General features: G+C 43.3%; 1 protein-coding gene across 4 annotated transcripts in view; it reads left to right on the forward strand.

The window, feature by feature from the left end:
* The window catches only part of USF1 (upstream transcription factor 1), a 30,753-nt gene extending 19,278 nt beyond the window's left edge, over positions 1-11,475 (forward strand). For all 4 annotated transcript variants that reach the window (XM_070950562.1, XM_070950564.1, XM_070950563.1 and 1 more), the window contains exons 7-11: positions 4,553-4,640; positions 5,290-5,348; positions 6,527-6,621; positions 9,309-9,437; positions 10,530-11,475. In XM_070950562.1, the coding sequence (XP_070806663.1) occupies positions 4,553-4,640; positions 5,290-5,348; positions 6,527-6,621; positions 9,309-9,437; positions 10,530-10,616 (458 nt within the window). In that variant the 3' untranslated portion in view covers positions 10,617-11,475. The remainder of the gene's footprint in view (positions 1-4,552; positions 4,641-5,289; positions 5,349-6,526; positions 6,622-9,308; positions 9,438-10,529) is intronic.
* Positions 11,476-24,345: the final 12,870 nt, after the last annotated feature.

A 24,345-nucleotide genomic window follows, 5' to 3' on the forward strand; every position in this document is an offset into this window, starting at 1 on the left:
CACTGTACTATAATTTTGTTGCTCTCTCCAATCTATTAATTTGATAAATTTGTATTCCGTTGATAAATGCTGCCTCTTGGCTTGTAAAGCATTTTTGACAGAGCCAAAGGAAGTGATAATTTGATAGACCGAGACCGAGTTTTCCCAACCTTGGCAACTTGTAGACTGGTGGACTTCAATTCCCAGAATGGTATTGACTGGGAAATTCTGGGAGTTGGAAGTCCACCCATCTTAAAGTTGCCAAGATTGAAAAATAACCTTGGCCTAGGGTTATGGGCCTAGAGCCATGGCTGGCTCAGGAATTCTGGGAGTTGAAGTCCACAAGTCATAAAAGGGCCATCGTTCCCCTCCCTGACCTAGAGCAGAGGTCAGCCTGGGGCTCCGAAGCCACCTGCGGCTCTTTGGGCCCTTTGTTGTGGCTCCCTGTCAGGTGATCCCATCACTGGCTGGCTCCGCCCCTCACCCTCCCCTCCCAGTCACTCCTCGCCTGGCCTGAGAAGGTAAGGATGACGGTGGGGGATGGAGAAGCAGCCAGGGCAGATACAGAGAGAGGGGGAGAGAAAGAGACATAGAGAGAGAGGGAGGGAGGGAGGGAGGGGAGAGAGAGAGATGTCAAAAGGATTTTGTGGTTCCCGGTGTTTTTTAACAACTGGTTCTCTGCCCTAATGTCCGGCTGGTTAGGCATGACTAGGGGGTCATGTGACTAGTGGAAGTGAGTGACATCGAGTTGGCCACGCCCACCCAGCCAGATTTTGTGGCTCCTGGTGTTTTCTGTGGGAAACGGGTCCTAATGGCTCTTTTAAGTATTTAAGGTTGCAGACCCCTGCCCTAGAGCATTCGTTAACATTCCAGTTCCCCAGTTACATTTTCAGTTTATATTTGTAGCAAATCTTTTATCAAAATATATTCGCCGTCCTGAGTTACTTATAAAGTAATACAGGTAATCTTTGATGGCTGTAAAGCTGATTTTATGACACTTTTTTTTCTCATGTTATTAAGCAAACCCATTGTTTGCTATGGGACATTTTTTGCCAGAAACAAAGTAAAATCCCAATTTGGGGCAAAAGCGCCATAAATTGCAGTCGTCTGTCCACGAAGCTGCAATGTGTCAATCTTATCAATGTGATCCAATTGTCAAGTATCCGAAGTGGTCATCAAAACCTCAGAACTGGGTCAGAAGTACTTTTTGGGAAGGTCTGTTGTAGCTTGGAAAAGTCGCTAAGCGAATCGTTGTAAGTCGAGAATTACTTGCATTTTAGCAATTAATTTAAGGTTTATATACCTGTTAGAGCATGTTGTAAAAATCACAATAATTCGTATGACAGATAGACCGTGAACAATACATGAACCCAAAATTTTTGTTATTAAGTGAGACATTTGTTAAGTGACTTTTGCCCCATTTTACGACCTTCCTTGCCACAGTTGCTAAGTGAATCATTGCAGTTGATAAATTAGTAACACGGTTGTTAAGTGAATCCGCCTTCCCCATTGACGTTGCTTGTCGCAAAAAGGGTTCACGTGACCCGGGGACACAGCAACGGTCATAAGTATGAACCAATTGCCAAGCATTGAATTTTGATCACATGATCATGGGGTTGCTATAAAGGTCGTAGGTGTGAAAAATGATCATAAGTCACTTATTTCAGGACCGTTGTAACTTTGAATGGCCACTACATGAACTTGTCAACGGTCCGAGTTGACGAACCCAACCAAAGCAAGCACAGTCGAGACCTGGTAACTGAATGCAAAACTTTATTGAGTACATCATTTCGGCACTGCTGAAGGCAAAACCAGCTCTACCTAATTCCCGCGCAAACCCACATAGTTATAGTATGGATTTCCCCCTCCCCCTACTATTGCAGGTCACATTGTCCAGTTGAGTGTCATTATTTTGTTATGAGAAAAAGTCTCTGGTCTTGGCAAACACCTGCCGATGTGTCCTTGGCACTCATGGCTCTTCTTCTTGAAGTCTGCAGCCTGCATTCCATCTCACCCTCCCCTCCCCTAGTGTTGTGGTCCGCCAGCAGCCTGCGGAGCTGGCAGCGGAGTCAGACAGTGTGGAGGCTGGGGAGGAACATGGGCCAGTCCTGGAGTCTGGGGAAGGCTCGGATGGGGGCTCTGCGTCAGAGGCAGAGATGGAGCCAGGGCCATCTGGGAGTTATGCGCGGACTCTGGAGCCTCCAGAGTCGGACATCAGAGAGGCAGAGGAACAGGAGAAGCCTGTTCCTAGTGCACGCATGCGCAGAGCTGCCAGAAGGCACGAACAGTTAAAACTAAAGGGACAACTCGGGAGTAGGGCCAAGAGATGATTGGCCCCTCCCATAAGGCTTAAAAGAGGAGCAAAGGCATGTGGGCCCTTTGCAGGAAAGCAACGTTGTTAATTCTGTTCCCAGTCGGCATCTCTGTTTGATTCTGGACTCCGTGTGGCTTTGCCAAGTAGGTCTTTGGCAGAGTGTCAAGGGGAGATAAAGGTTGGTGATTATCCCGAAGGACTTTTTGCAACTAATTGGGACTCAGCTGTGAATGAACGTAATTCACAGCTGTTGCAATAAAAGAGGTTTTTGGGACTTCTCGTATGTTTTATGACTCAGTAAGCCTAGGTCACAACATTTAGTTCTTTGGCAAGTTGAGAAGCGATAATGGTTGCAATGGCATAAGCGTGCTTCGAGCTTGACAGGACTGTTGTAAGTTGAGAACTATCGTTGCTTTACTCTGGCAAGATTCTGTCTGTAGGTGAATTGACAATGAAGAAACGACTCGGAACGAAGTCCAGTTTTAGATTTATTTTTTTTTAAATTTGATTTATATGCCGCCCTTCTCCGGAGACTCAGGGCGGCTTACAATGCGTTAAGCAATAGCCTTCATTCTTTTGTATATTTATACAAAGTCAGCTTATTGCCCCCACAAACTGGGTCCTCATTTTACCTACCTTAGAAAGGATGGAAGGCTGAGTCAACCTTGAGCCTTGGCGAGATTCGAGCCTGCAGTAATTGCAGGCAGCCGGTGTTAATCACAATGCTTTTAGTCTGCTGAGCCACCAGGCCCCATTTGACAAAGTAGACCACAGCCTATTTCTTGTGGAACAGAATAGAATAGAATAGAATAGAATAGAATAGAATAGAATAGAATAGAATAGAATAGAATAGAATAGAATAGAATAGAATAGAATAGAATAGAATAGAATTTAGAATAGGAATAGGAATAGGAATAGGAATAGGAATAGGACTGGACTGGACTGGACTGGACTGGACTGGACTGGACTGGACTGGAATAGAATGTAGAGTAGAGTATGAGAAGAGAAGAGAAGAGAATTAGAATAGAATAGAATAGAATAGAATTTAGAATAGGAATAGGACTGGACTGGAATGGAATGGACTGGAATGGACTGGAATAGAATATAGAGTAGAGTAGAGCAAGAAAGGACCTTGGAGGTCTTCTAGTCCAGCCCACTGCTTAAGCAGGAGAACCTATACCCGTGATTTTTTTTTATTTATTTTTTTAAATTTGATTTATATGCCGCCCTTCTCCGGAGACTCAGGGTGGCTTACAATGCGTTAAGCAATAGCCTTCATTCTTTTGTATATTTATACAAAGTCAGCTTATTGCCCCCACAAACTGGGTCCTCATTTTACCTACCTTAGAAAGGATGGAAGGCTGAGTCAACCTTGAGCCTTGGCGAGATTCGAGCCTGCAGTAATTGCAGGCAGCCGGTGTTAATCACAATGCTTTTAGTCTGCTGAGCCACCAGGCCCCATTTGACAAAGTAGACCACAGCCTATTTCTTGTGGAACAGAATAGAATAGAATAGAATAGAATAGAATAGAATAGAATAGAATAGAATAGAATAGAATAGAATAGAATAGAATAGAATAGAATTTAGAATAGGAATAGGAATAGGAATAGGAATAGGAATAGGACTGGACTGGACTGGACTGGACTGGACTGGACTGGACTGGACTGGAATAGAATGTAGAGTAGAGTATGAGAAGAGAAGAGAAGAGAATTAGAATAGAATAGAATAGAATAGAATTTAGAATAGGAATAGGACTGGACTGGAATGGAATGGACTGGAATGGACTGGAATAGAATATAGAGTAGAGTAGAGCAAGAAAGGACCTTGGAGGTCTTCTAGTCCAGCCCACTGCTTAAGCAGGAGAACCTATACCCGTGATTTTTTTTTATTTATTTTTTTAATTTGATTTATATGCCGCCCTTCTCCGGAGACTCAGGGCGGCTTACAATGCGCTAAGCAATAGCCTTCATACTTTTGTATATTTTATACAAAGTCAGCTTATTGCCCCCACAAACTGGGTCCTCATTTCTCCTACCTTAGAAAGGATGGAAGGCTGAGTCAACCTTGAGCCTTGGGGAGATTCGAACCTGCAGTAATTGCAGGCATCTGGTCTTAATAACCAGCTTAATAACAGGGTGCCTTAGACCACTGTACTACCAAGGCTCTTTAGATTTAGTTCTTGGATGTGATTCGATTTGGAGTATTTTGTAAACACAAAGCTCTTTCTTTCTTTCTCTCTCTCTCTCCCACTTCCAACAGGGCAGTTTTTCGTCATGATGTCACCCCAGGAGGTGCTACAGAGTGGAACCCAGCGGTCGATCGCACCCCGGACTCACCCTTATTCCCCGTGAGTGACAGGCCTCCTATTTATTGGCATAGGAAGCATGGGAGCTTAGTTTTCCAAGTTTTCAGAATTGGTTTGCTAGGGCAGTGGCCCCCAAACTTGTGGGCACGAGGGACCGGTTTCTTGGAGAGAGGTTTTTCCACGGACCGGAGGACACGTGGTTTTCCATGCTACCTGTATCCTGCGTATGGGGCTTCATTTGTTTGCGCGGACTGGTGCCAGTCCATGAACCAGGGTGGGATGGGGTGGGGGTTAGAGACCTGTCATGCCCCTGTCGGAGTCTGACTCTGAGATAGAAGAGGAACAGCTGAGAGAGAGCGGGAGAGCGGTTCCATTGGCTGTGGAGGAAACTGGGGAAGGGCAAAATCAAGCTGGGCAGAGCAGGGGAGAGGTAGAACAAGGGAGAAGGGGTTCTGATGAAGACCAAGGCCCACCCCCTCCTCATCCTAGGGTGCGCAGGGAAGAATGCAGAAGAGAGCAACGTGGGTTGCGTGGCTTACGAGGGAGGAGAGGGCCCCGACTCCCTTCACAAGGCACACCTGGGGATGGAGTTTAAAGGAGAGGCAAACGGGAGGATTCTGGCTTAAATGGTGACACGATGTAAATTTAACGACGCAAGTGTAAAATTAGACCCGCCTTTTCCTTTTCCCAGGAAATCGGAAGCTCCACGGACAACGCGGGACGAGAAACGTCGGGCCCAGCACAACGAAGGTGAGGAAGGCAGCCGGATTGGGTGAGAGAGGCAATGCTGCATAGTGGTTAGGTTGGGGGAGTAGAACTGGGAAGATCAGATCCGTCCTCAGCCATGGAAACTCACTAGGTGACTCTCTCTCTCTCTCACCCTCTCTCTCTCTCTTTTTCTTTCTTTATCTTTCTCTCTTTCCCTCCCTTTCTCTCCCTCTCCCTCTCTTTCTTTTCTTTCTCTCCCTCCCTCCCTTTCTTTTTCTTTCTCTTTCTCTCTCTCTTTTTCTTTCTTTATCTTTCTCTCTTTCCCTCCTTTTCTCTCCCTCTCCCTCTCTTTCTTTTCTTTCTCTCCCTCCCTCCCTTTCTCTCTCTCTCTCTTTTTCTTTCTTTATCTTTCTCTCTTTCCCTCCCTTTCTCTCCCTCTCCCTCTCTTTCTTTTCTTTCTCTCCCTCCCTCCCTTTTTCTTTCTCTCTCTCTCCCTCTCTCTCTTTTTCTTTCTTTATCTTTCTCTCTTTCCCTCCCTTTCTCTCCCTCTCCCTCTCTCTTTTTCTTTCTTTATCTTTCTCTCTTTCCCTCCCTTTCTCTCCCTCTCCCTCTTTCTTTTCTTTCTCTCCCTCCCTCCCTTTCTCTCTCTCTCTCTCCCTCTCTCTCTTTTCCTTTCTTTATCTTTCTCTTTCCCTCCCTTTCTCTCCCTCTCCCTCTCTTTCTTTTCTTTCTCTCTTTCCCTCCCTTTCTCTCCCTCTCCCTCTCTTTCTTTTCTTTCTCTCCCTCCCTCCCTTTCTCTCTCTCTCTCTCCCTCTCTCTCTTTTCCTTTCTTTATCTTTCTCTTTCCCTCCCTTTCTCTCCCTCTCCCTCTCTTTCTTTTCTTTCTCTCTTTCCCTCCCTTTCTCTCCCTCTCTTTCTTTTCTTTCTCTCCCTCCCTCCCTTTCTCTCTCTCTCTCTCTCTCTCCCAATCTACCTCACAAGACTGTTGTTTCGGGGGATAGGAATAAAGGAAGTTCCCCATGAAATGATGAGGGCTATGCCTAATAAATACAGGGAGTCCTCAACTTACAACCATTTATTTAGCGACTCTTTGAAGTTACAACAGCACCATGTCCGGTCTTGCACTCAACACCTCTGCAGAATTCCCACAGCCTTGCGAAACGGTGTAGTAGAGCCTCTCCTTCCAGAAGGTAACCCTGTAATCCTTTTGTGTCCTGTAGTGGAACGCCGGCGCAGGGACAAGATCAACAACTGGATTGTGCAGCTGTCCAAGATCATTCCGGACTGTTCTATGGAGAACACCAAATCTGGACAGGTGAGAACAGTGGAGCGGCTCTGTTGTGGGGAGATGAGGTGGGTGATGGGAGCGATATTAGTCTCGCCTTTGATATGAACGCCAGCTGGTTGATGTTGGGCCAATCACCAGGAGATTGGGAGTTCTAGTCCCGCTTATGACATGAAAGACAGCTGGGTGTACTTGTGCCAATCACCAGGAGATTGGGAGTTCCAGTCCCGCCTTCGGCATGAAAGGCAGCTGGGTGACTTTTGGCCAGTCTCTCTCTCTCTCTCTCAGACCAACCCACCTTCCAAGGTTGTTGTGAAGAAAATAGGAGGAGGAAAGTTTGCCGGATATGTTTGCCGCCTTGAGATATTTGTCCAAAAAATAAAGGCAGGATACAAATAAATAGGGGAAAAAATAGTGACGTCAGTCTTCCCAGCAGTTCCCTTCACTGCCAAGAAGGCTAATGGTAAACTTTGGCTTGAAATTGGTCACACAGGAAGTCCTCGAGTTACGGCCACTTGTTCAGCCACCCTTCAAAATTGCAATGGCACTGAAGGAGAAGGACTTAACAACCAGTGTGCAACACGGCTGCCGTTGCAGTATTCCCAATGAAGACACCATCGTGATTTGTGTGCTCAGGTCTCCAACTTACAGTTACAACACTGCAGAAGTTACACAATCGCCATTTTCGCCTTTCCTATCTAACAGATTAACAGAGTTGGAAGGGACATTGTAGGTCATCTAGTCCAACCCACCGCCCAAGCAGGAGACCCTACACCATTTCAGACAAATAGTCTCTCCTTGAAAGCCTCCAGTGATGAAGCTCCCAGAACTTCCGAAGGCAACTTCTGTTCCATGGGTTGATTGTCCTCACTGCCAGAAAATTCCTCCTTATTTCCAGGTTGAATCTCTCCTTGATCAGTTTCCATCCATTCTTCCTTCTCTGGTTTTCAGGTGCTTTGGAAAATAGTTTGACCCCCTCCTCTCTGTGGCAGCCCCTCAAATATATTGGAAGACTGCTATCATGTCTCCCCTGGTCCTTCTCTTCACTAGACCAGCCATGCCCAGTTCCTGCAACCGTTCTTCGTATGTTTGAGCCTCCAGTCCCCTCATCATCCTGGTTGCTCTTCTCTGCACTCTTTCTAGAGTCTCAGCATCTTTATAGTGTGACCAAAACTGGATGCATCATTTTAGGTGTGGTCTTACTAAGGCTTTATAGAGTGGTATATAGAGAGTGGTTCCCTCCCAATTACCCACAAGCAAGATCAATGTGGAAACTGGGAAGGTCACAAGCTGCCACCATAAGTCACTGCAGGGAACTCATACTCTGTAACACCCCCCATGGCCCCTGTACATTCCTTGGGACTCTCATCTCTTCCCGTTTAACGACTCAATTGGTCCTGAGGTTATGACTGCAATTGGGACCAGAATTTCTGTCCCCAAGCGCAATACAGACACAGGACATCATGTTTTACAATCCCGACCGAAATTTTGTCCCTGTTTCTGTCGTAACCCGAGGACTTGCCTGTATTGAATAGAAGGTGATGGATGGATAGACTGAATGCTACAAGATATCCTTGCAAGGCACCTCCAGCATCCTTCATCCTTGGCCTCTGCGGCTGATGTGACATCTAGTAAACACCAGGTTCCTCCCCATGGCAGATTCTGCACTGTTGGTGATCTGGTTAGTGATCTACTGGGCTGGTAACCATTAGCTCATTGTTAGTAAAAGAGCTATTTGTTTTCAGTCCAAGTGGCGTGGGATTCAGCCGGTTCTAGTGAACCGGTAATTTGTTACTATCGGTTCTGTGGGCGTGGTTTGGTGGGGGGGGTTAATGTGACGGTGGGCGTGGCCAACTTTTTTTTTTTTTTAACTTTTCAAAGTATTTTTTCTTCGGAAGAGGTTGTAGAAAAAATGCTTTTTAAAGTAAAAAAAAAGCCAGAGGAGTTGCGCGTACAGAAGTAATAGGGAAAATTTTAGAATGTGCTGAAATGGATAGGTTAACCAAAGAATTACAAGAAAAAGAAGAATCAGACTATTATAAAATATGGAATAATTGGTATAATTGGTTAAAAATTAGAAATATACAAAAAATATAGGGGATATATTACTGATTGATAAATATATATGTAATAAAAATATTATTAGATTACAGAAAGGTGAAGGAATATATTATAAGTAGAATTGTAGAACGTCACTCTGAAAAAATGCTTAAGAAGAAATTATATTCTTTTTGTGTATATGTTGTATAAATGTTCGTTGTGTATATGTTACGTATGTCTTTTTTAATATTTATATTCAATAAAAACTATTTTTTTTAAAAGTAAAAAAAAAAGCCTCTGATGATCATGTGGCTCAGCTGGGCATGGGGGGGGCAGGTGCAGGGATTTTTGCTACCGGTTCTCTGAACCACCCGCCAGATCAGGCGATCCGGTCCGACCGGGAACATTTCACCCCTGGGCCCGCCCTAGCGCTATGCCGTCCTATTTAGCTGCGTTTTTTAAGCTGCGTGCAAGCGCGCGCTCTCACATTTTCAATGCTGGGGCAAACCGGTTGTTAAATTATGTGAAGCCCATTCTGGTCCAGGATGCTTGGGGACTAATAATCTAGAACATTCTGCCTTCTCTTCATTCAAAGTGGTGACCAAATCCGTAATGAGGGCTCCCCTAAAGTAGCCGAGGTTACTCTCTTAAGTCCCTTTCTCTTCTTCCACCTACAGAGTAAAGGCGGGATCCTCTCCAAAGCTTGCGACTACATTCAGGAATTGAGACAGAATAACATCCGTCTTTCTGAGGAGCTTCAGGGCCTGGACCAGCTCCAGGTGGATAATGGAGTCTTGCGACAACAGGTAAGGTTGACGGGGACCCTCAATGCTCTGGCTTTCCCATCAAGGGAAAGACCTCAAAGATCTCTAGGATGAATCCACCTTGAGCAGCCTGACTTGATTCCCAGAACCTCTGCTGATCGTCTCATTCGCCAAACCCTTGGATGTTTAGACCAGTGCTTCTCAACCTGCTAGCTGGGGAATTCTGGGAACTGGTGTCCATTCATCTTTGTGTTTTATTCAAAAAAGGTTGAAATACATTTAACACATTTTAAAAAAAAAAAACACCATTGGGGGAAAAAAAGGTGCAAAAAAGAAGAAAAACCACAGAATTACACATGTTTTCCCACCTAGTTGAATACTGATTAATACATTACTTCAATTTTTTTTTCTATCCCACCTCTTGCAAAACACACCTAGAATTTTTTTTAAACTACTAAGCTATTTGCAAATTAGTGGCCTGTCATCCATATACAGAACAACAGAGTTGGAAGGGACCTTGTAGGTCATCTAGTCTAACCCCCTGCTCAAGCAGGAGACCCTTTACCATTTCTGCAAAGTGGCAGTCCAGTCTATTCTTGAAAGCCTCCAGAGCATCCAGAACTTCTAGAGGCAACTTCTGTTCCACTGGTTGATTGCTCTCACAGTCAGGAAATTTCTCCATATTTCCAGGTTGAATCTCCCCTTGATCAGTTTCCACCCATTATTCCTTGTCTGGCCTTCAGGTGCTTTGGAGAATAGCTTGACCCCTTCCTCCTCTCTGGGGCAGCCCCTCAAATATTGGAAGTCTGCTATCCTGTCTCCCCTGGTCCTTCTCTTCACTAGACCAGCCAGGCCCAGTTCCTGCAACCGTTCATCATATGTTTTAGCCTCCAGTCCCCTCATCATCCTGGTTGCTCTTTTTCTAGAGTCTCAACATCTTTTTTATAGTGTGGTGACCAAAACTGGATGCAGGACTCTAGGTGTGGCCTTACTAAGGCTTTATAGAGTGGTGCTAGTCCCTAACATGAACTTGATTCTACCCCACTGATGGGCATCCCCATTAAGACATCCCCCGCACCTTAGAATTTAAAAAACCCTGGGACCTCCATCTCTGTCCTCCTCTTCTGCCTGCAGGTCGAGGATCTGAAGAACAAAAACCTGATTTTACGAGCGCAGCTCCGACAGCACGGCGTGGAGGTGATCATCAAGGAATCCCACTGACCGACCACCCACCCACCGGCAGGGAGGGCCTCGCTCAAAACACGGACCTCCCCCCCTACCACCTCTTGAGCACAGCAGAAGGCCACGATGCCCAGCTGCACCGGTGCTTCCAAGCCTGCCTGCCTTCCTCCCTCTCTCTTCTCTCTCTGGTGCCAGATCGGAAGGCCGCGTCCCCTCCCTCGGGGCCAGGACTCGGCTCAGGACGTTCGACTTTGCCCAGTCGCCCTTCTGAGCTCACCCTTTGGCTTGGACGTTGACACAAATGTACTCTTGGTTCGTAGGACCCTAAAACGAATAGCCCCCCCCTCCCTCCAAGTTGTGTTGACCTTCTCCCAGCCCTGCCGTTTTGCTGAGCATTGACGCCCCCCCCCTCGCGTGCTTCCTCTGACGCCCCCTTTGCATGCACCCTCCCGTAGTTCCCTTCCAGAGTTCCCGACTCCCGGCCGTGGCACAGGGACCTCTGGGGATCGTCCCCCCTCCCGGGGCTCTGCTCCCACCAAGCGAGGGGGTGGCGCTCTTGGCAGCCCCTCCTGCTCGCCCTCTTTAGCCCAACCTTCCTTCTCCTTTGGATGGACTCCGGGAAGGCCGACGCTCGATGCTCCCCGTGGGTTTCCTCATTGCCGAAAAAGTTGTGGCGTTGCTCGCGGCGCAGAGTTGCCAAGGACCGGAGCGGGTGCCGAGCGGTCGCCGTCTTCCTCTCTCGAAGTTGATGCATCTTAACGATCAGGATAGCAGTTCTCTCTTTTTTTTTTCCTCTTTTTTTTAATATATATATATATATATATAAAAATCCTGCGTTTTGGACAAGAACAATAACAACAAAAAGGAACATAATTAAAAAGCTGCCTTGCTGGGTTGATTTGCATGTGGTTTTTGTTCTGGGGCGGCTGGCGTCTGTCCATGGGGGTGGGGGGAGGTTGGTTAGCAAAGAGGAAGGGTGTCAGTATGCAGACCCCCCAAATCTCTCTTCCAGCAATCTGGTAAGGCACCCCAAAGCTATCCTATCCTGCCTCGGACAAGCAGCAGTCAACCCAGTAGAAGATTTTTCACTCAGGGATAGACTGGGGCGACCTCGGTGGTCCCTGAGCAGATGTTTCATGGCCCAACTAGGGAACATCATCAGTGTTAGAAGGGAGTGGGGGTCGTGGAGAGGAGGACGAGAACTGTGGGGTCCTTGGTGCTCCCTGAGCTTGGTGGTTTTCTTGCAGAGGTTTCATGACCCAACTGTCAGGTTTCGAGGTCATCTCAAATAAATTGCATTTCAAACAAAATCTTTGAAGTAAAACTCCCATTTATTAAGCACGGCATTCTGAGTCCGACTCCAATTGCAGCCAACACTGACTTCCAGACCCAAAACCCTCCCTTTCCGTTCCCCACTCCCCTACCCTCATTGGCCATCTTCCAAGTCATTCTACCCCTAATCTACTGCTCCAGCTCAAAGGAATTTCCCCCCTCCCATCCCATCTCCTAGGGGATATTATCTCCAGGGAAAATAAGTAGGTGAAAAGTCAAACGTCCCTTTCCAGACGCCTCCGATTCTCCTCCTTATGTCAGCACTAGAGTAAATGCAGCTTGAAGTGCTGACACCAACTAGGTAATATTATCAGAACTAGAAGGGGTGGGGTTGCAGAGAGGAAGAGGAGGAGGACAACAACTGGGGGGTCCTTGGTGCTCTCTGAGCCTGGTGGTTTTCTTGCAGATGTTTCGTGACCCAACTAGGTAACATCATCAGTGCTGGAAAGGGGAGGGAAGTTTGGAGAAGGAGAAGGAGGGAAGAAGAAGTGAAGGAAGAGGATGTAGACTGTGGGGTCCTTGGTGCTCTCTCAGCTTGGTTATTTTCCTGCAGACGTTTCGTTGCCAAACTAGGTAACATTATCAGCGCTTAAAGGTATGTGTGTGTGTGTGTGTGTGTTTGTATGTTGGCAGTTCAGCGGTTCGAATCCCTAGTGCCGCCTAGCGGGGTGAGCTCCCGTGACTTGTCCCAGCTTCTGCCAACCTAGCAGTTCGAAAGCAGGTAAAAAAAAAATGCCAGTAGGAAAATAGGGAACACCTTCGGTGGGAAGGGAACAGCGTTCCGTGCGCCTTTGGCGTTGAGTCGTGCCGGCCACATGACCACGGAGACGTCTTCGGACAGCGCTGGCTCTTCGGCTTTGAAACAGAGATGAGCACCGCCCCCTAGAGTCGGGAACGACTAGCACATATGTGCAAGGGGAACCTTTACCTTTATATGTGTGTGTGTGGCTTGCCCTGCCAGTGTTGTTGGGGGGTGAGTGTGGTTTTTCTCCTTGGGGGTTCCTTGATTGGGGTATTGCTTTCTGCCTGTTATGTATGTCTGGTAACATACATTCATGTTAACTCAAAATCAATAGATGCCCAGCTCCCTTTTTCCCTTTAAACGAGAGGTTTTTTTTTTTTTTCAAATTCAGTCAAACCTCTGAAGCGCTTCCAAGTTTTATGCTCCTCATTTCCATCTTCTGAAACCTCTCAGGTGAACCGATCCGGCTATTTTTTGGCCATTTAGGAATCCCAAAAGATTGTAATCTTTTGTCTTGTTATTACCGATCCAACCTCGCAATGGGAATATATTGTCCTCCTCTCCCCACTGAGCAAACTTCTCTGTGTTTTGTTCTTCGTAAAACCAAACATTTAATAACGAGGAAAGAAAGTGTGTGTGGGGGGGTGAAATCTGCTTTTTCTGTACTTCTCCCAGATGGTCAATACGTTACTTATTGCTGCAAAAGTTATTCTACGGCAAATTGTTCCTTATTTTATTAACCAGAGATGTTTATGCAGATTGATTTGCCCCTTGCATAGAAGGAGTCAGCTGGCCCTAAAGAGAGAGAGAACCCATAATCCACTTTAAGTAACTGGCTTGGTAGTACAATGTAAAGTAGTACAATGTCAATCTGACTAAATCTTCCAAGTCTTGAAAAATCTTGAATTTAATCCTTTTGTCAACAGACACTGAGGGCCCATTCGAGGTCAAATGTGTTATTTTCCCAGCGGAGATCTGGAACACAGGTCAACTCCCCAGAAACCCAGGAGGGTCTGATCATGAGAATAGGCCGATGGAAATATTCCCCATTGTTTGATCGGGTCCCAGCAGCTCCCAAGACAATAAATAGATCTAATGCAGGTGGTGTGCCTTTTTATGAAAAGAGAATGGAATGGAATAGAAAGAGGAGAGGAGAGAATGCAGAATAGAATAGAAAATAGGATGCAATAGAATGAGTGCAGAAGAGAATGCAGAATAGAATGAGAGGAGAGGAATAGAATAGAATGAGGAGAGAATGCCGAATAGAAGAGAGAATAGAATGGAATAGAATAGAAAAATGCAGAAAAGAAGAGAAAATAGAATGCAGAATAGAATGAGGAGAGGAATAGAATGAGAAGAGAATGCAGAATAGAAATAGGAATAGAATAGAATGAGAAGAAGAGAAAAGTGCAGAACAGAATAGAAAATGGAATAGAATGAGAGGAGAAGAGAATGCAGAATAGAATGAGAGGAGAGGAATAGAATAGAATGAGAAGACGAGAATGCAGAATAGAAGAGAAAATAGAATGGAATAGAATAGAAGAATGCAGAAGAGAAAACAATGCAGAATAGAATGAGGGGAGAGGAATGAATAGAATGAGAAGAGAATGCAGAATAGAAGGAGAGGAATGAATAGAATGAGAAAATGCAGAATAGAAGAGAAAATAGAATGGAATAGAATAGAAGAATGCAGAAGATAGAGAAAATAGAATGCAGAATAGAATGAGAGGAGAGGAATAGAAAGAAGAGAATGCAGAATAGAAATAGAGGAATAGAATAGAATGAGAAGACGAGAATGCAGAATAGAAGAGAATAGAATAGAATAGAAGAATGCAGAAGAGGAGAAAATAGAATGCAGAATAGAATGAGGAGAGGAATAGAATAGAATAGAATGAGAGGAGAGGATAGAATAGAATGAGAGAAGAAGAGAAGAGAATGCAGAATAGAAGAGAAAATAGAATGGAATAGAATAGAAGAATGCAGAAGAGAAGAGAAAATAGAATGCAGAATAGAATGAGGAGAGGAATAGAATAGACTAGAATGAGAGGAGAGGATAGAATAGAATGAGAGAAAAAGAGAAGAGAATGCAGAATAGAAGAGAAAATAGAATGGAATAGAATGCAGAATTGAATAGGAATAGGATGGGATAGAATAGAATAGAATAAAATTATAATAGAACAGAACAGAGATAGAAGGGACCTCAGAGGTCTTCTAGTCCAGACTTCTAGTCCTTGATTTACGACTGCGATCAGGATCACAGTTTCCATCGCTAAGCCAGCTGGTTGTTTAGTAAACCATGCCTGATTTTACAACCTTTTTCCCCACAAGCTTTGCAACTTAGAAGCTCTCGGCCTGGCAATTATCCCAAGGACTGATAAGGTCTGTTATTGCAATTAACCCTTGGAAGGATTATTGCCTGGACTTTTCTCTTGTGTGAATGCCATGAATTCACAGTAGTTAAATAAAGAGGGTTTTTTTGGGGGGACAAGGAGTCTGGTTCTTGGTTCTGCTAAGCCGGGTCAGAACAGCCAATTCCTGCAAATGTTCATCGTATATTTTAGCCTCCAGCGGCCCCCTAATCCTCTTTGTTGCTCTTCTCTGCGCTTTTTCTAGAGTCTCAACATCTTTTTTATAGTGTGGTGACCAAAACTGGATGCAGGACTCTAGGTGTGGCCTTACTATGGCTTTATAGAGTGGTGTTAGTACCTCCCTTGATCTTGATTGTATCCCTCTGTTAATGCAACAATCCATCAAACTCAGCTGGTGAAGCCACAGGCACTGAAAGGGTGTCCGAAAACTCTTGATTGTCCAACAACAGGACCTTGAAAAATTGCCAAGTGCTTCTCATCCCAGTTTCAACAACCCCAAGCCTGGGTTATGCTGAGGTTCTTCTTCCTGCCTTTTGAATTGTCTTGCCACAAAAAAAAAAAAAGATGCTGAGACCCTAGAAAGAGTGCAGGGAAGAGCAACAAAGGTTTAACAGATGAACAGAGTCGGAAGGGACCTCGTGGGTCATCTAGTCCAACCCCCCGCCCAAGCAGAAGGCCCAACACCATTTCTGACAGACGGCAGTCCAGTCTCTTCTTGAAAGCTTCCAGGAATGAAGCTCCCACAACTTCTGATGAAGATGATAAAAAGCCTGGGGATTATGAACGGTTGCAGGAACTGGGCCTGGCTAGTCTAGTGAAAAGAAGGACCAGGGGAGTCTTCCAGTATTTGAGGGGCTGCCCCCAAAGAAGAGGTGGAGGGATCAACTTATTTTCCAAAGCACCGGAAAAGAAAGACAAGAAACAATGGATGGAAACTAATCAAGGAGAGAAGCAACCTGGAATTGAGGAGAAAACTTCCTGACAGTGAGAACAGTGGAACAGCTTGCCACCAGAAGTTGTGGGTGCTTCATCCCTGGAGGTGTAAAAAGAATGGGATGGGTAGGGTCTCCTGCTTGAGATGGATGGATGGAAGGAAGGAAGGAAGGAAGAGAGAGAAAGAAAGAAAGAAAGAAAGAAAGAAAGAAAGAAAGAATAAGAAGGAGAGAAAGAAAAAGAAAAGGAAGAAAGGAAGGAAGGAATAAGAAAGAAAAAGAAAAAGAAGGAAAGAAAAAGAAAAAGAAAAAGAAAAAGAAAAAGAAAAGGAGAAGGAAGGAAAGAAAAAGAAAGAAATGAAAAGAAGGAAGGAAAGAATAAGAAAGAATAAGAAGGAAGGAAGGAAGGAAGGAATAAGAAAGGAAGAAGGAAGGAAGGAAAGAATAAGAAAGAAAGAAAGAGAAAAAAAGGAAGGAAAAAAGAAAGAAAAAAGAAAAAGAAAGAAAAAGAAAGAAAGAAAAAAAGGAAGGAAAGAATAAGAAAGAAAGAATAAGAAGGAAGGAAGGAAAAAAAGAAAGGAAAGGAAAGAAAGAATAAGAAAGAGAAAGAAAGAAAGAAAAAGAAAGAAATAGAAAAAGAAGGAAGGAAAGAAAAAGAAAAAGAAAGAAAAGAAGGAAGGAAGGAAAGAATAAGAAAGAATAAGAAGAAAGGAAGGAAAGAAAGAATAAGAAAGAAGGAAGGAAGGAAAGAATAAGAGAAAAAGAAAAAGAAAGAAAGAAAAAAAGAAAGAAAAGAAAAAGAGAAGGAAGGAAAGAAAAAGAAAGAAAGAAAGAAAGAAAGAAAGAAAGAAAGAAAGAAAGAAAGAAAGAAAGAAAGAAAGAAAGAAAGAAAGAAAGAGACAAACCTTCCTCCTGGAGTTCCGGCTGCTCCATCACTGGAAAGTTTTGAGAAAAGATTGGACAGCCATTGTTCCTGGATGCCATAAGATCATCTCTTTGTCTTAACAAGGAGGTCAGACTAGAAGACCTCCAAGGTCCCTTCCAACCCTGATACTCTTGTGAATGGAAAACGGAAAAACTGGAGGTTTCCAAGAAAAGGCTGAACAGCCATTTGAGGTGGGGGGGGGTTTACAAGGACTCCTGCCTGAGCCGGGTGTGTGTGTGTGTGTGTTAGTCTAGAGGACCTCGAGAAGCCCCCTTTTCCAGCCCTCGGGAATCTCCGCTTCTATATTCGAAGCAGAAAAAAAAAAAGAAGCCATAAAAGAAGCAGCCGACCAACCAAGCGGGGCCGGGAGAAATCCAAGCGGGGTAGCGACGCCCAGGTGAGCTCGGCTCCTTCGCAGGTGCCTCCGGGGAAGATGGGGCCGCTTCTCCTCCCCCTCCCAGCTATAGAGAGCCCCTCCGGGACGACCCCTCCTTTTTTGGCCCCGCCCCCGCTTTCCCAGCCGGAGGAGGAGCCCGCGGGGGGCCTCACCTGGGCGGTGGGCGGTGACGGGCGGGCGGCGCAGCCAATGAGCGGCCCCACTCTGCGCTCACCTGGCGCACCTGGGCAGCGGCCAGCGCGAGAGAAGCGGCGATGGCGGCGCACGGCTGGCTCTGGGGCTGCCTCTTCTTCGCAGGTTGGGGTAAGGAAGCGGGGCTGGGGAGGAGGGCAGGCAGCCCAGACACGGGCTCAAGCGCTGAGGCTGAGGGAATCCCCCTCACTCCCTGTGGGAAGAAAAAAACCCACTAAGAATTGGGGTCACGGAGGACTAAGGACCCCCCCATCCCGTGTTTCCCCCCCCACCCGTGCCTTTCTCCCCCCCTCCCCCCATTATCACCTTTTATTCGACCGCCTTGAATTTGAAGGCACCCAATCCATCAGAATAGAGCTTGGAAGGGACCTTGGAGGTCTTCTAGTCCAGCCCCCCCCTGCTCAAGCTTAGAGAGACCCTATACTTTTTTTGGAGGGGGGTGACACTAGCTATTGTTTGATTGGGGGGGACATCCTTTTGAAAGGATCAAGATTTCTCTTTCTCTCTCTCTCTCTTCCCCCTCTCCTGCTTGGCTATTGTTTTTAATGTTGGTTTCTGCAAGCTTGGAGCTTAAGCCATGGTTTGTGAAGCAGGGAAGGCGGTCGGTTGAGTTTCACACAGTGCTGCAAACCCATGTTTGGTCAACTCTTGCCGCTCTTAAAAGACGGGTGGGCTTCAATTCCCGGCATTCAAACTTGTCAAAGTTTGTGAAACGCTCCTTCAGCTTTCAAGGCCGAATTCGATTCTGCACGGATTTGGTGGGGCCTTTGTTTTCCTAAAAAAATACAAAATACTAGAAGACTGCATCCGAATCATAGAAAACCCACCCACCCCAATTCCCAGTCTAAACCAGTCCAGGCTTCAGGGCTAAGCTGGGCTCTCTGCCTTAGAGATGCCAACTTAGTTGGCAAAACTTTAATTTGATTGTGTTCAATTCCTGCTCACCGGCCCATCTGATCCGATCTCTGGCTTGGGATCTCTTTGCCTTTATTAATAATAATCTTTATTATTATTATTATTATCTCTTTGCCTTTATTAATAATAATCATTATTATTATTATTATTATTATTATTATTATTAATCTTTATTATTATTATCTCTTTGCCTTTATTAATAATAATCTTTATTAATAATAATAATAATAATAATAATAATAATAATAATAATAATAATAATGGCAGCAACCCGTATCAACCATTAGCACCAGTCAGTGGTATTTGTGATGCGTTTTTGAATGTTCAGTTGACTGAGTTTCATGTTTAATAAATAAAATTAATAATAATAATAATAATAATAATAATAATAATAATAATAATAATGATGATGATGATGATGATGATGATGATTCCAAAAAGAGAGTGCCCGGCAGACTGTTGGCCGAGGGAGGGATAGTTTCAGGGCTGACTCCCACGGGACAGTGTGGGTGGACAAAACAGGGTTAAATTCCTGATCAATCCACCAAGCAGTTCGAAACGAAAGCACGAAAAGTTGCTGGGCACTTTTGAGTCACTTTTTTCTCTCGGAAAAATAATTGTTGAAAGGGAGGGCGAGAACAAGCCGCATCATGTTTCTGTTGTTCTTTCAAGGCACACCCAGGTTTTTCTGGAAAGGTGAGCGGGCACACGGACCCCCCCACTTCCAGCCCAGCCTGGCCTGGCTCTATTTATCCCTCCTGCTGTTGCAGACGGGATGTCTTTGGGGTTTAGGATCTCGGGGTTCCCGAAGGCTTTTTCAAAAAGGGGGTTAAGGACAGTTTTTGACCAAAGTCAGCCGAGAGTCGTTGCGTTCCCTGGAAACTCAGTCTGGCTTAGTATCGCAGGAAAATTCATGCCAAGTTACAAAGGGAAAGGTGAGGAAGCTGCGGAGGGACCCTGCCTGTTGATGATGCTCATCAGAGGGAAAGAAACTGTTGCAATATTTTCAGGATCAGACTCAATAAAGATAATAGAAGTTAGAGATTTAAATATATATCTCTTTAATCATAATAGGCATTCTATATTCGCTGAATATTCAAGATAGAAGCAAGGAAAATGGGGAGGATGGCTCCTTATATATACAAGGGGTGGAGCCAGGAATGGGAGTGGTAAATTATGAATACATTAAAGTCCAAAGAATAAGTTAACCCCTGATGTTCCATATATACATTATTTACACATTAGAGAATAAGGCATTTACATCTGACAAATCCCCCTCTAAATGCCGGTTCGTTATACAACACCAGTTACATTCAGATTCAGGACAATATAATACATATAATTTAGAAGTTAAATATTTGTGTTGTTTAGAAGGTAAGGGTTTTGTTAATATATCAGCTAATTGTTCAGAAGTATCACAATGTATTGCTTTGATGAATCCGTCTTGAGATAGTTGTCTCACGTGTTTAAATTTTATATCAATATGCCTGGACCTTTGTCCAATTGCATCGGATCTAGATATTTCAATGGCCGCTTTATTGTCTTCATGCATAATAAATGGTAAAGTAGGTTTCTTCCAAACATCTGTGATCAAATCATTGAACCATACAAGGTTATTTGCAGCTTTAGACAAGCAAACATATTCCGCTTCTGTGGTAGAAGTGGCTACCAGTTCTTGTTTACCAGTATACCAGTAAACTGGACAATCGTTCAATAGAAAAACATAACCAGAGGTACTCTTTCTGCATGATGTATCACCAGCCCAATCTGCATCAGCATAACAAGTAATTTTTGGTTCTTTGTCATTATTTGGTTCCAATATTAAACAAAAATCTAATGTACTTTTCAGATATCTTAAAATTCTTTTGACAGCTTCCCAATGATACAAGGTTGGTTTGCTAACATATCTTGACAATAAATTGAGAGGTAATGCAATATCTGGCCTAGTCCAATTAGATATATAAAGGAGTGAACCTATAACTGATCTGTAAAATGTGTTGTCTTTAAACTCAGGGGAAGATTCATCAGTGTTTCTAAGAAAATCAGTTTGCATAGGTGTGTCACATGTTTTGGCATTATTTAAGTTACATTTGTTTAGGAGTTCAATGATTTTATCTTTCTGAGTAAGTTTGAATCCCCTTTTAGTTTTGTTAATTTGTACACCAAGGTATTTATTCACTCTACCTAGTGATTTCAATGAGAAATGTTCGTTTAACTTATTTACAAAGATTTCCCTGCTCTCTTTATGCTTTCCAATATATAAAATATCATCCACATAAATTAATACAAATTCAATATGATCATTACTCTTTTTTACAAAGAAACAGTTATCAGCAGTGGTGGCGTTGAAATCCATGGTCTTAAGTACTTTTACCAAACAATCGTACCATCTTTTGCCAGATTGCTTCAATCCGTATAGACTCTTATTTAATAACCAAATTTCGTTCTTATTAGTGTATTGACTGTGTGGTGCTCTTACATATATTTCCTTATCTAATTTTGCGTGTAAGTATGCAGTCTGTATGTCATATTGAAACACGTCCAGATTGAGTGCAGATGCTACTACAAGAGCTGTTTTGACACTCTCTGTTCTCACTGTTGGTGAATAAGTGTCAGTATAGTCTTCTGGATATTTTTGTGCATAACCTTGTGCAACTAGTCTGGCCTTGTATAAGGTATTACCTCCTTCCAAATTCTTAATTTTATAAATCCACCTGGTACCTATAATTGTTTTATCCTTAGGTGCGATCGCAGGTGTGAATACATCTAATCCTTGTAAACTATCCATCTCTTTTTCCATAGCTAGTTCCCATTTTTCTCTTTCTTCACGGGGAAGTTTCAATACTTCCTCATATGTATTAGGTGTTATTTGTTCTCCATCCATATGCATTATGTAATCTTTGTATTTATTTGGTATTTGGTTTCTATTGTTTCTAATATTTCTTTCAGGTTTGCTATGGTTGTCATGCAAATATCTGGCTTCCTTTTTTGTTAATGTGTCTGTCTTTATTTTATGCTGACTATTTGTCCAAGTTTTGGTTTTGTTCTTACTTTTGTTAATATTTTGATTTTCTGTTGTTCCTTCCTCGCAAGATATATTATCTTTGCTTTTATTAGGAAATATTTCATTAAGGTGCAATTTAGACCAATTGGCCTGCTCATGGAACACAGCTGTTCTGGATACTATAAATTTGTTATTATTATCAATGAATCTGTACCCTTTGGTTCCAGTTTCGTATCCCATGAATCTTAATCTCCTGGATACGTTTTCTCCCTTTCTCGTCAATTGTTTAGGTATGTGTACGTCTGCAGTAACTCCAAATATGTGCATGTGTGCTAATTTGGGTTTTCTATTGTACATCACCTCATATGGTGTCTTATTCACAATACTGGACCATGTTCTATTTTGAGTGTAATTTGAATAATGTAAGGCTTCTGACCAAAATTGTTTGCCTAAACCAGCATCCTCTAATGTGCATCTAATCATGGTTTGTAGTGTGGAATTCTTTCTCTCTGCAATCCCATTTTGAAATGCAGAAAATGGATTGGACGTGAAATGTAGCATCCCTCTATCCTTTAACCATTGGGAGAATTCTTTAGACATGAATTCACATCCCCTATCTGTCATAATTTGTTTTATTCTGATATTATGCTGTGTTTCTATGCGTTTGTAGAATTCCTTAAATTTCTGAAAGGTTTCATCCTTGTGCTTTAATGTGTAAACAAAACCATAGCGACTGTAATCATCCACTATTGTTAGGAAGTAACGTTTTCTATAGGTAATTGATGGAGTTAATGGACCAACTAAGTCCATATGTACCAAATCAAAAATATTGTTAGTTGATCTGTTAGATTTTTTTGGTCTGGGACTGGTTTTTAGTTTGGTGGATTTACATACTGAGCATTCCAAATAATTTTCACAATTTTTTATTTTGACACCTTCTGCGTGTTCAGTCATTTTTTGTACTACGGGAAAGCTTGCATGTCCTAACTTCCTATGTAAGATGTGAGCACACTCATCATGAATTGGTTTACCTATTTTTGGTTTCTTCTCATTGTGTGTATTTTTGTTATCATGAGTTATTTTACATTCATCATTGTCACTGTTACTGACATTTTCATCATCTGCTTCAATACAATCTTCCATATTTGAATCAATGTTATGTAACCATCTTTCTTTGGTTATCAGATAGGGTAGACCCCCTTTTATCATCACAGTACTTACATTTGTTTTGTTCTTTTCTATAGTTGCTTTCCCCTTTGAGAAAACTATATTGATGTCAGATTCTCTGCTTAGTTTTATAGCACTCAGTATGTTGTGAGGTATTTCTGGGATTAATAATACCCCCTCTATTTTCCCTAAACCAGGCAAGGTCACATTTCCTCTGCCTAATACTTGAACCTTTTCTTGATTAGCTACCTTTATCACAAACTTATCTTCTGTAAATGAAGATAATATACTTTTGTTGTTAGTGGTGTGATTTGTTGCACCAGAATCAATAAGCCAATTATTGTTCTCATCTTGTTGTGTTCTGGTGCTGTCTTGTTTATTTAGCCCATTTAGTGACCCAGATTTTCTCTCTTTTGAATTTTCTCTACCCCCTCTACTTTCTCTGTAATTTGGTGGACTTCTATATTTGTGTCTATCTGTGGAAGATTGTCTGTAATTGTATTTGCTCCTATATTCTGGCCTATGTCTCTCCCTTGGGACTTTGGGACAGTCTCTTCTACTGTGTTCCCTGGATCCACAATTGTGGCATCTAAAGGCCTCATTATATTTATCTTGAAAGACTACTTTCCTAAAAGATTTGTGTTCTGTTTGGTTACTGGAACGATTTTTTCTTGAATTGTCTTCTGCTATCAATTTGTTAGATAGACTTTCTATTGATAAATATCCCAAATTAATGGTATCTAAGTGTGACATAAAGCTATCCCATGATGGATCAAGTGAATTGATAATAACACTTTTCATTGTTTGATCTGAAATCACTTCCCCCCTCAATTGCAGCTCAGCTCTTATTTTGTTTAGATTTATCAAATGCTCACTTATAGAAACCCCTGGTTTCACTCTAGAAGAAAAGAAATCCTTAGACATTCTTGTGGTTGTGGCTACGCTATCGCTGTGAAATAGATTAAACATGCATTGAATTATTTCTGATACAGTTAGGTTTGGTTTGATGCTATGATACATTGCAGGAGACACGCTAGAAATTATTATGAAAAATGCTCTATGATGTAAACAATCTATTTTTAAAGTCCAAGGTCTTCTTGGAGGACTAGTTATAAAGAATAGTAAATTTTCTTTCATGAAAATAACCTGAAGCTGTTGGTACCACTCTTGTAAATTAATGCCATCAACTCTAAGTTTTGGGAAGTCACTGGGTAAGTTCCCCACATTATTTTGTCCATTACTTACGACCTGAGGCAGTCCGTGGTCTCTCAAGTGCAGGAAATTACAGAACGGCATTGGGATGCTTGTAACGAGTCTGCGCGGTTCTCTGGTCAGTTCAAGTCTTTCGGGGCCGTCTACGTAGTTTTGTACATGCGCGTTGCTCATTTCTTCTTTGGCGCCGTTGTGGAAGGTTCTCTCCATTTCAGCTCTCTCGATCCGCTCCTCTTCAGATGAGTCGGTCTCTGGCTCGGTTTTTGGGGCTTTGGTGATGGCGACGGTTCTTCTCTTTCTCTTGTGTGCGCTGGCACTCGATTCTGTCTGCGGTGTAGGACGGAATCGGCATGGCTCTCTGGGCTCGGGTGTCGTCGTTTTCGAAGTCAGGATGGGAGCGTGCAGGTCTTGAGTTGTCGGTTTGATTTCTTGCTTCTTCGTTGATGTCTTGGAAATTTTCAATCTTGGCCCAAAAGCAGTAAAAAGCGTTTTCATTGCTGACTTTACTTGAGACTTTGTTAAATCGTCTTCACTTTCTGATTTTGGTTCATCTGAAGAGTTTGAGACTTCTTTTTCACTTT

This window comes from Pituophis catenifer, unplaced genomic scaffold, assembly GCF_029215685.1.
Source record: "Pituophis catenifer annectens isolate HBS135680 unplaced genomic scaffold, rPitCat1.0.hap2 SCAF_10, whole genome shotgun sequence".
NCBI classification, from domain to species: domain Eukaryota; kingdom Metazoa; phylum Chordata; class Lepidosauria; order Squamata; family Colubridae; genus Pituophis; species Pituophis catenifer.